We start from the raw sequence: 15887 nt of genomic DNA on the forward strand, positions 1-15887 counted from the left end.
TTCAGCATCTAGAGGTAAAATATTTGCATACTAGAGTTAGAACACTGTACTTCTCTCTACCCAACATAGGGGCAAAGAGCATGTTTTGAAATGACATTATTTCTATGACACTTTAGCTGTACCCATTTGGTGACTAGACACCGTTTCACATGCACCAAATTATTATTCGACATTCACAATTTTGCAGGGAAGGATATTACTGAAATGCATAATAAACAATCTACATATTTAGAAACCCTGGCACAACTACAAAGCGAGAAATTAAAATCACTATGAGTCTTTTATTTCTGAAAATTACAAGACATCCTGTGCAAAACAAAAATAAAAACAATCCTTATTGTGCATAAGCAGCAAAAAGCACAAACTTGACTGATAAAGGGATGAAAAAACAATTCTAAATATTAGTTTCCTTACAAGTATTGTTCAGTCTAAGAACTGTAGAAAATCATGCTCAGGTTTTGCTATAGAAAAACATCAATTTTAATTAACTTGAATATTTAAAAATATATTTTACTTATGACAATAAATAACCAGTGTTTACCTTGGCATACCTACACATTGCGTCAAAGTCAAGATCACATTTTCAATCCCTTACATTTTGTTTAACTTAGTAGTTGTTCTGGTCAGGAAATAATCAATAAGTTAAGTAAATTCCATCAGAGCATTGCTGTTTTAATGCTGAGTTTCAAGTTCAAGGATTGTCCATTCTCCATGTGGCGAAGAGCAATCATCTGGAGAAAAACTTGTGACTGTGACACTTGTGGTTGAATCATCTAATGGCGACATTAGTTCAGTCCATCTACCAAAAGTGTCAAGATGTGCTTTACCCTGAGGTTTGGTGTTGTCTCGTGCCAAAAGTAGTGTTTGGCTGATAAGATATTGTGCCAAGCTGTAATCTGCAGGAACTGAGTTTTTTACATCTAAGTTAGAATCCTGATCAGACAAAAGGTGTCTCAGAAGAGTCCAGTCCCTTTCTGCAAAGTGCTGATCCTCAAAATTGACACCCAAAATGTGTGCTCCATCCTCCACTCCTTGCTCAAAAGCATCTCCAACATCCATCTCATAAATAGGAGAAAGGGTTTTTGAAGGTCGATGCTCAAACATGCAGGTTTGTGCCAATGTGTCACAATCATCTATGTTTCCTGAAATAATTCATAATACTATACAATGTAAGAATGTTATATTCGTCCCCCGTAGGGCTTTGTAGACCAAAATTTAAATTAATACAGCGATGGCAACATATAATTAGGATGAAGAAAAAGTAGACAGTTCAAACATAACTTTGATTGAGGTATTAGTTTTCCACGCAGTAAGAACAAAAATGGCTATTTAAATTAAATGAACACACAACATGATCACTTTTAATGAACAATATACCTTCGGCAAATTGATACATTTCTGATACAGAAAATGATATTTACTGGAGTGAAAAATAAACATGTAACGCACACAGAAAAATCAAGTCCATTACAATGATCAGGCAAGTAGAAAACAATTTAACCCGCTAGCTGCTGACAGTTGTTCAGTGACTACTATAAGAATATGTGAAATTATACTTTTGGTTATTACTTCAGTATTTCTACTTTGTTCTTCCTTATACAGTCTATATGTAATTTTCTGCAAATTTCACAAATCTTTGAGATATTTTTATACCATCTGAAAGGAAAAAATAATCCCAATGTCTTCAAACTACAGAAGACATTTCTAATTAAATGCTCCCGAATTTACTCAGCCCAACCAAATGAACAAGTAGCAGAAGTTCAAGAAAAATAAACGTAACGAGCAATCAGAAATGACCCCAAACATGAAGTCAAAATATCAGCAGCTAAAGGGATAAACAATATTCTGAGGTAACTAAAGCTACACCAGCTGTACAGAGAAGGAAACAAGTTTATTCAAAGGATTAATTCTATTCTACACATGCAAGGACTACAACAGGCAACAACGAGCAAACAAAACAACACAACATGTACAGCTTTCAAGGCCATATAAATGGTCTAATTTGTTAAATATATATAGTTAGAGGTTTAGTTGTGAACTTGTCATTTCATTTATTTATACTGGCAATCTACTTTAAACTGCTGACCGTAAAAAATAAACATACTGTATGTAAACGTAGACACATTTTGTGTAACAAACTAAAGCTTTTTCATATGTATTCATTGCTTTTAAATATAGGCTCTTCTTTTAGGAAACTCTTACAACTGAAAATATTAGAGCATGTGTACCTATAATCTAAACAAATATTATTCTGTAAAATATTTTATGAATATATTTGGACAGAAATGTTATGGTTTCAATAAACTATTAAGTGCTTTTATTTAATAGTCTAGCAGTTTAATGCTACAGGCGTACTCACTACACTGGATTTCTGACAAATGAAATAAAGCACTGAGTATCAGTGGCAAACTAAGCTAAACATATCTGTGCAGCTCGTAAATGTTTGGAAGTTGAAAAGTAGTAATAGCCTCTCTTTTATGTCCAACGGATTGAATGTCCTTAATTCTTAGTTGCATAAGAAATGTTCTAATCTAAATGCTTTTAATCAAATTACACTTCCCAACAAACTAATTTGTTTGCTATTTACTTGATTTTAGCAGCTTCGCGATTATTAAGCCTTTGGAAGATTAAGGACTGCTCTAAACTAAATCTACCTATCTAACATTGTTATTTTGTATGATGTAATGTTCCAATTACTGTACATTACCTTCAGTTAAAGCAGTATTGGAATTTTCTGTGGCTGCTGCCTGGTTGTCTTTCACGTGCTCTTCCTGACTCTGCAACAGATTCCTACTGTGTTCTTTAACTTTGGTAGAAGTGTTCTGCTGTCTATCAGAAGTGGGATCTCTTTTATTGAGTTCAAGATGGCATGGTCTTTCGTGACATTTTAAGTCATTCTCTGAACGTCTACTGTGGTCCATGAATTCCATAATTCCTCGAGTTTTATTGCAAATTTCCAGCTCTTCGTTGTGACAAAATCTTTCGTCTGTAGGCAACATCTCCTTTGCTTTATTTTCCACTGAAACAGATGACGCACCCAGTTCATCTTTCCCAGCAAGTGCAGTACTCTGAGAATCCGAAATGCCTTGTGCACACTTTTTTGTCTGGCCACATTTCTCGTTTTCCTGGTGCTTGCATACAAGTAAGCCATGTTCTGTTTCTGGTGAATATCTGCAATGCAAGTTACCACGAAGTTCATGAGAAGCACCATCAAACACTTCAGGGGATGTTAATGAATCCAGGGAACGTGGCAATGGAGTTTGAGCTTCTCCTTCATCAGACCCTAGCTCTTCACATTCATCAACAGACAGTAAAACTGAACGCATAAATTTTGTTGTTGAGGGAAACTCTTGCCTTTCACCATCATTTTCTGTTGCATCATCGAAAGCTAAATTGACAATACCTTGGTAAGGTTGCACTACGATGTCAGAAGAGCAATGATCTAAAGTAGGATCAGCTTCAGATTTTTCATCCTCTGTTTCATCTGCTGATGAGGAGACCTGATCAACTTCCTGAGGAAACCCTAGAGTGCCACAAGTAGTCTCTTCGTTAGGTCTAGTGCCATCCATTAATATGGTTTCTTGGTGGGGCCAAACATCACGTTTCTTTCTTGGTCGCTCATCATCACTAGTTGAGTTTACTCTAAAACAATCGCCACCATTCTCTTTTTTCATTTTTACTTCTATTCTTAAGCTGTTATCATATACCTTCAGCTCCTCAGGAGTACTTGTATCACTGCTGCTTCTTCCAAGAAAATCGTGGCATAGCATAGTGCTGCATTTTGAAATTCCTCTTTCATTTGAACCATCATCATCTTGTGATCCACCAGCATCATAATCTTCTGACCGTGGCTTTATGTCATCGGAAGATGTGGTTGCACTTGCACTGTCAGATTCAGGACTCTCTTTGTGATTTAAAGTACCTGGACCCAGAGCCCAGTCATCCACAAGAGGCATTTCTGAGTGTTCATGATTTGCTAGGGTTTCTGTACTATGCATGTTCTTAGGGGACATTTCACTTAGTACCTGTCCTGCAAGAGATTTGGAATCCTCATCTAATTCTTCCGAATCAAAATCATGATCGGCTAAAGCAGATCCATTTGAAAAATTACCATTAACAAATCCTTCATAATGTGACTTATGGAGAATGCTTCCATCTGAATTCAATGTCAAATCACCACTCATAATAGGTGAAAAGCCTGTACCACGGCCATTACAGCCATCACCATTTAATTTGTCCCTTTGCTCGAGAAGATCCTGTATTTTTTCATTAGAACTACCTATGCCAGGATCTAAATTTGTTTGTATAACTTTAATGTTAGACACTGTATTATGAGGAACAGAAGGCAATGAAAGCAAAGCAAGTTCTTCATCATTTGTCAGCAGTCCATTTACAGGTTCCTCCCCACACTGACCAAGTGAGTATAGATCCGGTGATGCCAATGTGTTAGGTTTAGTCTTCTCTCCTGAATTCTGAGTACACCCTACTTTAGATAAATTGCCATTTTTACTCCTCTGGATGGATTCCCTTTGTACATGCCTCTGGGCAGGGGACTGGGGCTTTGAGGTAGGCTGCCCTGTAACATTTTTATGTTTAATTTCTTTAGTCACTATATCCTTTTTTCTTGAAGATTGTTGCACCAAAGGAGGCATTACTGTTTTGCCATTGCTTTTTGCAGCTGGGGAGTGTATAGTCTTCTGACTGTTCTTCTTTGATGGCATAGGTCTGTCTGAAGATGCATTATCAACATGTTTAGCAGAAGTTTTTTCTCCATTTTGTTTGAGAGAGACTGCACATTTCACTGAATTTGTTGTATCTCCATGTAATCCTATTAGAGATCAAAATAATATTGCAATTAGGAACATGGGAAACAGAGTGCATGTAATGAAAAATAAGGATGTTGGTTATAACAAGTCTTTAATGTCATACTATCATATATGCTTAACATCAAGCTCAACTTTCAAATGGACTGCTATTGTAACAGCAAAGGATTCTTTAATATAGACTCAATTAAAAAAGACAAGAGCCATACATATGAATTACATACATGCTCCCAATCCAAAAATAGCAGAATGAAAAGTCACATAATGGACGGCCAATCTGACTCTCCAGGCATGGTTCATCGGCAACTGAAGTCAAATTCAAGTCTGTTTATTAGTTTAGATACAATGTACTTAGAAACCTATCATGAAGAAGATGATATATAGAATTTCTTGACACTCTAACATACTTGTCAACTTACACAGCGCCATCGTGTGACACACTATATCAGCTATTAAATATCAAAAGAAGAGAGAGGAACAAGGAATAGTCTAGTTCACTTCCCCGTGGAATGTAGAGATAATCAAGTGGAGCTAGCTATTATGTTAAACTCATGTTATGTGTGTCAAAGAAAACAGTTATGATTTTTATGAAGGCCCTCACCCACCAACCTAGCTGGTGGCATGCTTCATCATCGGGCCTCGGGTGTGCTGCGACATCTGGTTACAGCGGAGCAGATTTTGTTAATTGAATGTGCAGTGATGGTGTGAAGAGTGTGGATTTAAAAATTGTCCCAAAGGTCCCGAAGTCCACAATGGTTATTTTAATTATGGGCCCTTGGAAGTGCTAAAAGCAATGCTGTGAACATGTTTGGAGGTAATTATTGACTCCCACATCCAGTATGGTCAACTAGTTTCAGCCAGGCCTTGTGTTAACTCTGGCTTTCATCAGGACCTATGTGTGCAAGGTGATATAGTGGTTCACAACAGTCTGTACGTCCCTATGTGATGAACACGCTAAGATGCAATGATTGTAATATTCAATAAGAATCAAAGGTGCTGTTCTCTGTTGGATTGATCTCTTCCCGATTAACAGCTCCCATTTTCTGTCTCTCCCTATCTTCTCCTCTGAGCTCTTCCCTCAAATACATGTATCTCTCAAGGATTCACCATTGTCCCACTCTTCTTTAACCTACGTCTCAGATTACTGTGAGCTGAGATCCCTCCTTCAAACTCAACTGTTGTAACTATACAGATGTGTGAGAACAACAGGAGAAGACCCATAAACCTCGTTGGGATGGGTGTATCATGTGAGTAAAGACAGTTCCCAACAGGTATTATGCGAAGACAGTTTTGGAAATGTATGCAACATGCATTACAAAGAAAGGAAAACCAAGGAGTCAAATGCTTTTCAGAAAGGGTAATCTTATTTTCAAGAGCAACAGGAAAAAGCTTTCAAGGGTCAATACAGTTAAAGCAGCACTGTACAGAGTGGATCTTGTGACAACCCGGTGACACTTGGTGCAAGTGCTATATACAATCAGTGACAAGTGGGTGTGCAAGTGTTAAAAACAACAGCAAAGGCGACGCATTAGTCAGGGTATAAACATCAAATAATGGCCCCAACAGAGACAAGTAACAATCACTTGAGACACAATTATTTATATGGGAGCACAAGACGTGAAATGCGCCGTAAAATTCAAGCTGTCTAGTCGACGGCGTTTCGATCCCCTTTAGTCGGGATCGTCATCAGGACGGGGTTGTCGATGAGAACAGTGACTTAAGCTCAGGCAGGAAGGCGTAGTTGAAATCCTGTTTTAGAGACTCGATGGTCCAAAGTTACTGAATGTTTCTTCCGTCTGGGCAGCGAGTAATACTGGCGAGGCCTGACTTAATCAGGGCTGTGGGCCGTAACCGGGGCTCTGCTGTCAAGCGGGCTGCAGGCAATAAATGCCCTTGAAAGCTTTTTCCTGTTGCTCTTGAAAATAAGATTACCCTTTCTGAAAAGCATTTGACTCCTTGGTTTTCCTTTCTTTGTAATGCATGTTGCATACATTTCCAAAACTGTCTTCGCATAATACCTGTTGGTAACTATACAGATGACATACAAGTTATACTAACACGTAACAACTCTTCCAAGGAAGATTCCTCAGATGGTAGCCAACGCCTTCTATTTGTAGACTACTGAATGTAAACAACTGTCCTAAAAAAAACATCTGGGGTACTGGGATAAATGAATCACTTACCACACATCCATCAAATGGCCAAAAGAGTTGGTGCACTGCCTAATCAATCACCCCAATTAAGTAATCTAGGGGTGATCATGGATCCGAAAATCTCAATACCTCAAGTGAACCAAACTATAAAGGGATCACTCTATATGAGGACAAACAGCTGTCCACTCTCCCCTTACTCAGGAATAAAATAAAAGGTGCAAGTCACAATCTGTCTAGTATATTCCTTGAAGCATTCTATGAAGTAATTTGGAAGCAACTGAAAATCCAGAACGCAGCTGTGAGACTTTGTTTTTACGTAATTTGTGTTTGTATTATGAAAACAAACATTGCACAAGTTAGTGGTGCATACAGGGTTGAGGCAAATCATTAATGCCCTTGTCTGATCGACGCAAGGTGTTCAACATGAAGTGGTGTTGTGAATTAAGGTCATGTACCTAGACAAATCACAAAAACAGTGTTTTTGTTTACAGAGTGATAGACAGGCATTTTGCCTAAAACCTATAAGGCACATGTACAGGCTTGTGACAGACAAGTTGGGAGTGAGCAAGGTATGATCAGGATGACTGTAATAATTCCAGATGCTTAATGTCTGGTTTCCCTTTTAGGATTATATATTGAGTAGTCAGTCTAGTACAGCTGAAAGACTACTTCTTAACCTCAACATCTGATAATGAATTTCTCCAGCTACATTAGTTGCCTTTAGCCAGACTGATGTGCATAGCTCATCATGCCATTCAAGGCACAAGAGCCTTGTTAACTTTGCAAATACTTCCTACCTGCATCAATGTAGAGCATGTCATTCCAGGTTGGGTCCACTTTTTTCTTTCTATTCCTTCAACACATTTTGGAACGGAGGGAACGCCTTCTGAATCTAAATTAAACTAAGTTGAGGAAGTTTCTCCCTACTAGCAAGAGAGTAATATGCAAACATTTAGACTTCTAGAAAGTAGTTAAAATCGGGCTCTTCTCTTGTGCATAACTACTTTTTATATAAAAAATAAAAAGGGTATGTATTCACATGCTTCACTGTGCCTATCCTCACAATATTCTGCAACACAACATGCTTAAGAACAGTAAAACTGCGGGACCATATTTAGAGCACGTTGTCTCCAAGGCTCACATACATCACACAACAATATCCATATTTGTCAATTTACAACCAACACCCTGTTCAACACTCAATTGTGAAAATGCTATTAGGATCTTAATGCAAATCAAGTGCTGTGGAACCCCATCAGGCCTCAGGGTCATGCAGAAGTGTATACATGCTACATTAAAACAAACATGTGATAAATTGGGATGTTGGTTGACTGGGATGTTATCTATGGTCAAGCAGCAACCAGAATACTTGTCAGCGCGAAGCACAAGCCAACCCTATATTAACCTGTGCTCAATCCTCTGGTATCTTGGCACAGAGCAGTTAGGCTTAAGTTAGAGGCAATGTGTACAGTATTGGAGTAACACTTCAAATAGTAACACAGTGAAAACACCACACAAAAACGATCCCACACCAAGTTAAAAATATAGAGCAAGCTTCAATAAATAAAGCAAGAACTAAATGACAAAAATCCAATCAGTAGAACCTGAGCTATGATTTTATAAAGATTTAAGGTTGAAATAGCATCAAAAAGTCCAACCGGTGATATCTGGTCATGCTGGACCAGGTCAAGGTCTAAAGTTCAGGTCGACCATGATGGACAGCAGGTCAGATACAGTCCCCTGAAGTTTACCGTCTCAAGTTCATGCAAAAGTCCTGTTTGCGCTGAAGAGGGCCGCGAGGAGCAGGGAGAGCGTCACCGGAGGCTGTCGAAGAAGCGTGAAGAACCAGCTGTTGCTGGACCTTTCTAATGGCGGTCCCTGTGAGCGGTCGACGCTGCTTTGCGAAAAGTCGAGCTGTCAGACCTTAATGCTGATTTGCAGTGTGAGCGGTGAGGTTGCGGTGTGAACGGGTCAGTTTGTGGTCGTGTAGAGACAAAAAGCTTGATTTCATTGCTCTTGAGCCACTCCAAGTGTCCAGAACCCGAGAGGGACCCCTTTGGGCTCAGGAACTCGCTGCATTTGGGTCCAGGGGCTCGTATAGGATTTTGGATGCCTTTTATGTCCCTGAGGCTCAGATCAGAAGCCAAGTAGACTAACCCTTGAAGTCACTATCAGGGTCCTAGGTTCAAGATGAAGTTGCAATCCAGTTCTTCCCCGAGCAAGAGGTCAGCAGGGCAGCAGTTTCTTTAGAGCAGCAGCCCTTTTTCCTGGCAAAGTAGCCACAGATCCAGAAGTGTAATGGCTCTGAAAGATGGGAGCAGCTTCTAGACAGTGGCTTTAACCCCTTCCATGCTCATGACGAGCTCAGCTCGTCATGATGCACGGTTGAGCTGAGCTGAGCTCGTCATGAACAATGGGAAAACAAAGGATCCAGCACCGGGGGGGAAAAGCCTTAGCAGCCAAGTGGTTAAAGTGCATGGAATCGCCTGACTAACCTGCCCTGTCTCCAAGCTGGCTGCAGTGACAATGCAGGGTAATCAGGCCCTTTGTGTGAAGGCAGAGCATTGGCTATTCAGTCTTAAGTGTGCTCAGCTCCCACCCCCATCCTACCAGATGGCCCACGTAATCCCTCTACTGTGTGACTGACTGGTAGGAATTCACAGAGTCTGTCTGTTAAACCCGGTCATGTGACCCAGACCAGGCTACAGGCACAAAAGTGTTAAGGACAGACAAATACCAACTTCCTAAAAGTGGCATTTTCAAAACTGTGATTAAAAAATGATGTTACCATTAAACGGGCCTCTTCCCCATAATTCGAAAGACACCAAACACGATCTAGCTACCAGCTCTCAATTGGAAATTACAGTTTATTAAATGTAATAAGGAAACCTCAATGTTATCCTATGAGACGGGTAGGCCTCACAGTTGTGAAAAACAAATGTAGAAGTTTTCAATACCTGGACATGTAAAACGTAAAAGTACATATCCAACCTTTTAATTACACTGCACCCTGCCCTATGGACTGCCTAGGACAAACCTTAGGATTGACAAATATAACAAGGGAAGTTTAACCCCTTCCATTCTCATGACGAGCTCAGCTCGTCATGCAGTACACTGGTCGTGTGCTTATGACAAGCTGAGCTCGTCATGAAACAATGTATTTCCAGGCCTTCCAGCATAGGAGGGGAATTGCCTTAGCAGCCATGTGGTTAAGGCATGGCAAGGGATTTTAAATGCCAAGTCAACATAGCAGTTTAAAACTGCATTCATGCGCAGTGGCAGACACAGGACATGATTTAGGGGTGCTACTTAAGTGGGTGGTACAATCAGCAGGCCCACTGTTAGTATTTAATCTACAGGCCCTGTGTATTTGGTATATTACTCTACAAGGGGCTTACAAGTAAATTAAATATGTCAATTGGGTATTTTTAGACCGGCCAGCCTTAGGGTGGTCATCCCTCCAAGTTTTTGCTTTCCTCCTCCATTTTGTCTGACCTCGTTTTTGCTGCCCTTAGGACTCTGAGCACCTTACCCCTGCTAACCAATGCAAAAGTGCATATGTTTTCTCCTCCTGGCAATATTGGCTCATACACAATTGGTGCATTGTATTTACTTAGAAGTTCCTATTAAAGTGCACTACATGTGCTCATGGACTGTAAATTAAATGCTATTAGTGGGCCTGTAGCACTAATTCTGCCACCCAAGTAGCCCTCTAAACATGTTTCTCAAGGTCTTGTAGACTTCAACTCCGTACGGGTTTCCGACAGTCAATCTGGTGAAGTATCTTCTTTGTTTCACCTATAATTCTTTAGACAGCCTGGTCAATTTATCTCATTATGGACCTGCTAGTCCTATTCAGACATCAGAGCTGACCCAAAGTTCACTTCACCACAATGAATGCATCCATGTATGTATGAATCAGATTCCATAGGCTATTTTTAATATGTCCAGGCGCAGCATAGTTTTGCGAGCGCTTCTTGAAATAGTTAATTTGAAAAGCCTTTATATTAATATCATAATGCACACACTGCCATCTCTCAATGCTAACAAGAATAACATGAGTACTATCATTCTCAGGATTGCACCAGTAAAATGGCATCCAAACTCAAATATGTTTTCAGAGAAGAGCAGATTACCACCATGTCCTCCAAAGCTACAAACGGATTATGAACCTTTGGAATTGTGAAGTCATGGTGGGAACCAATATAAACATTTTCAAGGTGCCCATTTCTTGCATGTCTAGCGGCACTAGACACGTTATCCCCTTCTCTAAGGTTGAGAATTTTGGTAATGATGGGGTTAAGAATGATCGCCAGCAGCTGGTAGTCTTTGTTATAATGTATTGTGAGCGCAGATTAATTCTGATAGCTGTGTCTCATTCGTCTCTCTACTGATGCGTATCTTTAAGATCAGTGGTGAGACTTTTTGAAGTACTTCTGCCAGAGAATGAGTCATGCTTCAGGTAACTGTATGTCTATGGGGATCAGTTCAACAGATATCTAACTAGAGACAATATACTTCTTTTAAAATCGTGGCTAGCAAAGTTTCAGTGGCACAACTTCAAGGGGCTGCTTACTTTCTTGTCGAAGATTATTGAAGCATTTCGGGGTCCACTACAACGGTGGTAGTGTTGTATAATACCAGGAGGAGATTGTTGCATTTGTTTTGAAAAGGCCTTACATTTAAACCGTTTGAATTTAGCCTTTGAACTGGGGCTTACTGCCTGACTTTAAAATAGCCGCGCTTTGAAGACAATATATTCACCGTACTGTGCCTGACATTAAAATGGAGGCGATTCATAGACATCGTGAGTACTTTACCCCTCTAGTTATTTTAAAAGTGGAATTCGGGGAAGGTAATACATCTTTATCTTGGTTTTAAATTATGTCCAGCCCTCTTGGGTTGTTAAGCCCTTAGATCTGACTGATGGTCCTTATATTTGATTTGGTCGGGCAACTTTCTGGACTATGCCTATATATAAACAATGGTCCTGCTGTTATGCCGCCCTTTCATGGGGATTTGATCTCCCCTCTACCGATGTTACTTCTATCCTGATCCCATTCTCAAGTCTTCAGTGACTCATGAAGCCGTTGGACCTACTGCATGTACTGAAAACGACAGCTACTGGGGACTGTTTCTCCCTAGGCTCGCAATTCTTGTGCCCAGGCCGCTTATTCCCTCATAGAGGGGCCTCCAATTGTCCTGTGTAATGGCCAATGCCAATTTATAGAACTGAGTCAATTTATGGGATCCCACAATGGCCTGTATCATTAGCTTTGCACAGCAAGATCTCAACACCTCCCATTGCGCTGCCTTTCCGTCCCTGCACCGTTGGAAGAAACAGGATCGTTGTATTTTCTCTCACCGCCTTATCCTCTTCTCTTTGATCCCACCATCTCTAGGTCTCTACTTCACAATGGAAATAAGTCCCGATCCCAATGGTTCCAATACCTTCATCATCAATTTACACAACTGACCTCTCTAAAAATGTGGCAAAGAAATACAAACACTGCATACTCCAAGTTAGACCAGAAAATATATTCTGAGACCCCTATTTCTGCACCAACAAAGGTACCCTGGTGAATGACCTCATCTTCTATACCAGAAAACGGGCATGGTGGCTTCTTCTCCCTGCTCTGAATAACAGGATCTAAGAAAACTGCACATGGCATCAAACTAACAACATCTCCCTCGGCCTCTCTTAAAGCCTCCACTACTATCACTCTCTGCAATAATGGTATCATCCTAATCCAAGCTTCTAATAGTAACCTTGCTAAGATGGCCAATTTTTACCCCACTCTTAAAAATGGTGTGTATGGCAACCCCTCTGACTTCTACTTAACCTCTACTTCTCAGTTGGACTTTACTAGTACTCCCCCGTAACTGTTGCGAGTACCCCACTCTCCCCTAACCCCTCATCTCTTATACATGATCCCAGCACAGCCTTGTCCCCGGTGGAATTATGTCATCCCACTAGAGCTCGCTCTCAAGTTGCTGGCGGATCTATGGGATCCATCTTATCTCCGTCTATCAGTCTGTCACTGGGTGTCTCTCAATCTGAGAGGTTCCCTCAAGTCATACAGTTTCCTCGATTACTTGACGAGCCCCCCATCCCTATTACCTTGTCACAACTATGCCACATTATAAACAACGAGTCCCCACACAGGCCTTAATTGACTTACACAGATGTTCCCCTTCACCGATCCTCTCTCCCTCACCCCCCCCCCACCCCCCAGACCAACATTCAGACCTGGCTGTTCCATCCCTATTACCTTGCCACAGACTATGCCACATTCTAATCAACGAGTCCCCACACAGGCCTCAACTGACTTACACAGAGGCTCCCCATCACCCATCTTCTCTCCTTCACTCCCCCACCCCTAGACCAACATTCAGACCAGGATGAGCACCTTGACAAGATGTCTAGTCAGTTGCTCCTTCTCATTTCTGAGCTACATGACCTGAAATCCCTCTCTAATAACTTTTTCCCCAATGATCAATTCTCTCTTCACATCTTTGAAGTGGCCCAGATCATCCACCAGGGACTGCGACCACATGGATCAGCCGCTAGCCCCTGCCTTTTCAAAATCCTTTCAACTAACTAATGCCTCCGTCAGCCCCATAGGATCTGGGACACTCTTGGCGTCCACTGATCACCTGGACAGTCACAACTATAATTCTTCTGATTCCAAATCTAACATGGTCCAGCCGAGTCAAATTCTTTCCATCCTTTCCAACCCAGAGAACCTCCTCGCAATCTTAGAGGCAGCAACTCGGACAACCTCACCCGTGTGAAAATTTCCCAGACTATTCCCCCCCCCCCCCCCCGACCCACTACGACTTAAATGTGTACTACTTAATTGTAGATCTGCCAGTAAACACGCCTCTGATATCTTCAACCTCATCCAACACAATGAGTTAGACATTATCATCCTCACCAAAACCTGGTTAAATCCTGCTTCCACCCCTATCTTAGACCTCCAAGTTCCTCCCACTCATGACGTAATTAGGCTAGACAGAGCTCTGAAATTGGGTGGTGGCTGTAGGAGAGTAGGGTCTGCAATCCTATGATCACACGGACTTTTTGCTTTTGTTTCACTGGTTTACGACTTTCTCGGGCTGTGGGCCTGCCAATCAGACCCACAGCCTAGCTGTTCTCTCGCTAAATTGATGTGTGTACCTTAGGTGCACTACCCAATTGGAACTGGGCCACCTTGTCAGACCCTGTAACTCCGGGCATCGGTGTACCCAGGGCCTACCAGGGGCTGAAGCATGTATTATGCCACCCCTGGATGGCCATCTAAATCTGACACAACTGGCTGCACGACAGCTGGGGCAACGTGGCGTACTCGCCCGTTGCTATAGGTATAGTATTCCTATATCTAACCCTAAAATGGACACCCGAGTTCCTATCAGTCACTCCTATGGCAGGCCTTGACAATCCTGAAGGCAGAGTGCGTGGAATCATGTGAATTGGGCTCTGGCACGAGCCGAGCCCGGTTGCAGCTTGCGGAACCAAGACCCAATGGCTGTTCCATGATAACGCGTACCACATTGGTAACTTCGGTATCGCGTTATCAAGACATGTCGAGTAAGGTGTCATACGAATCGGGATGCGGCCCCCTCACCAATGCTGGCGACGAGGTTAGCATTCCACCCTTCTAGAGGGACACGACATGTACGTAACTGTGAACCCCGGTTAAAGTTAACTGAAGCCTCAGCTCCACAAAATGGATGCTGCCACCACAGACACGAGTCTGACCTCCTGCTGCTGGGAGTCCTTCCAGCGAGGAGAGCTTGGACAAAGGGTCTCCTGTCCGGGGCGGTGTTCGCACCATCCCAGACAGGGTTTTGTGTATCCTGGGTAGGCAGGGCTTTACAAGAAGGTGACTGCGGAGTGGCACCCCGGTGCTCACTACGCATCTGCCGGTTAGAACCAGTTCCAGGGGCGCGCAGCCCCTGACCTGGGGAAAGTCCGGCAGGGGAGAGGGGTGTAACTACCCCCCTTCCTGGTCCCACCCCTAGGGCAGGACCTAGTCATGTACCCACCCCTTTCTTTAGGATAAAGGCCGGAGCGGGGACCCTTCCTTAGATCATCTTTGAATCAAGAATACTTTCTACGAAAGGACTTCGAGACTCTTCTTAAGATTTCTCCCTTGTGGCTAAGGAGTAGTCACCCTGCGTCCGCAGGCACCATCTAAGAACTCTGCGGTTTGCTGCAAGTCCTTCCTCAGGAATCCGACTGCCCAGCTCGACGAGAACCGGCTTCCCTGGCACCTCTGACCCCTACCCACATCGTCAGCTCAGCTGAGATCTGTGGGTGCGACGAGACCTCGAGGGACCGGCCATCATCAAAACCTGCACGCTTTCTTAACCAGCACGACCACCGAAGAATCCTCTGGTGAGTGCTCTGGGGTCCGAGAAGCCCCGACCCTGAGCAGCTCCAGCACCGAAGTGCTGCCTCCCAGCATCTCCACGATCTGCGTGGGGCCCTTCTGCTTCGCTGTTCAGCACGTTGTCCGATCACTAGCCGCTGGCTTGTGACTCTTTTGACGACACCCGACAACCAACGCTGCTGGTGTGGTTGCTCCAGACTAGCCTTTGCTCCCTTCTGCGAGAGGAGCACCCCGGACCCTCCTGGTCCACTCAAGGCGCCATTTTAGGCCCACCACGTGGCCCTGAAATCTGCCAAGGCTTGTTGCCCCAATCCTGGGCCCAGCGACGCCGACAGCATCAACCTTCGTGGGACAGCTCGCACCTCCATCCTGGTCGCCGACAACGCCTCCTGGTCTGTGAGACTGCAGAGCCTAGCGTCGCTCACTCACCTAGTCGAGGTGACGATCATCCGGTGCCCTCCTGGTACCCTCTGACTACTGGCTAGTAGTACGAACTTGGTCCCCTCTGCTTTCAG

The 15887-nt window shown here is 42.7% G+C and overlaps 1 protein-coding gene across 1 annotated transcript in view; it reads right to left on the bottom strand.

Annotated features, from left to right (window-relative positions):
* Positions 1–261: 261 nt before the first annotated feature.
* Positions 262–15887, bottom strand: part of BTBD8 (BTB domain containing 8) — a 541977-nt gene continuing 526351 nt past the window's right edge. The window contains exons 17-18 of the mRNA XM_086953936.1: positions 2708–4828; positions 262–1142 (exon numbers count right to left, since the gene is read on the bottom strand). Of these exons, the coding sequence (XP_086810062.1) occupies positions 673–1142; positions 2708–4828 (2591 nt within the window). The 3' untranslated portion in view covers positions 262–672. The remainder of the gene's footprint in view (positions 1143–2707; positions 4829–15887) is intronic.

The sequence above is a fragment of the Lissotriton vulgaris genome, chromosome 1_1, assembly GCF_964263255.1.
Source record: "Lissotriton vulgaris chromosome 1_1, aLisVul1.2, whole genome shotgun sequence".
In the NCBI taxonomy this organism is placed as follows: domain Eukaryota; kingdom Metazoa; phylum Chordata; class Amphibia; order Caudata; family Salamandridae; genus Lissotriton; species Lissotriton vulgaris.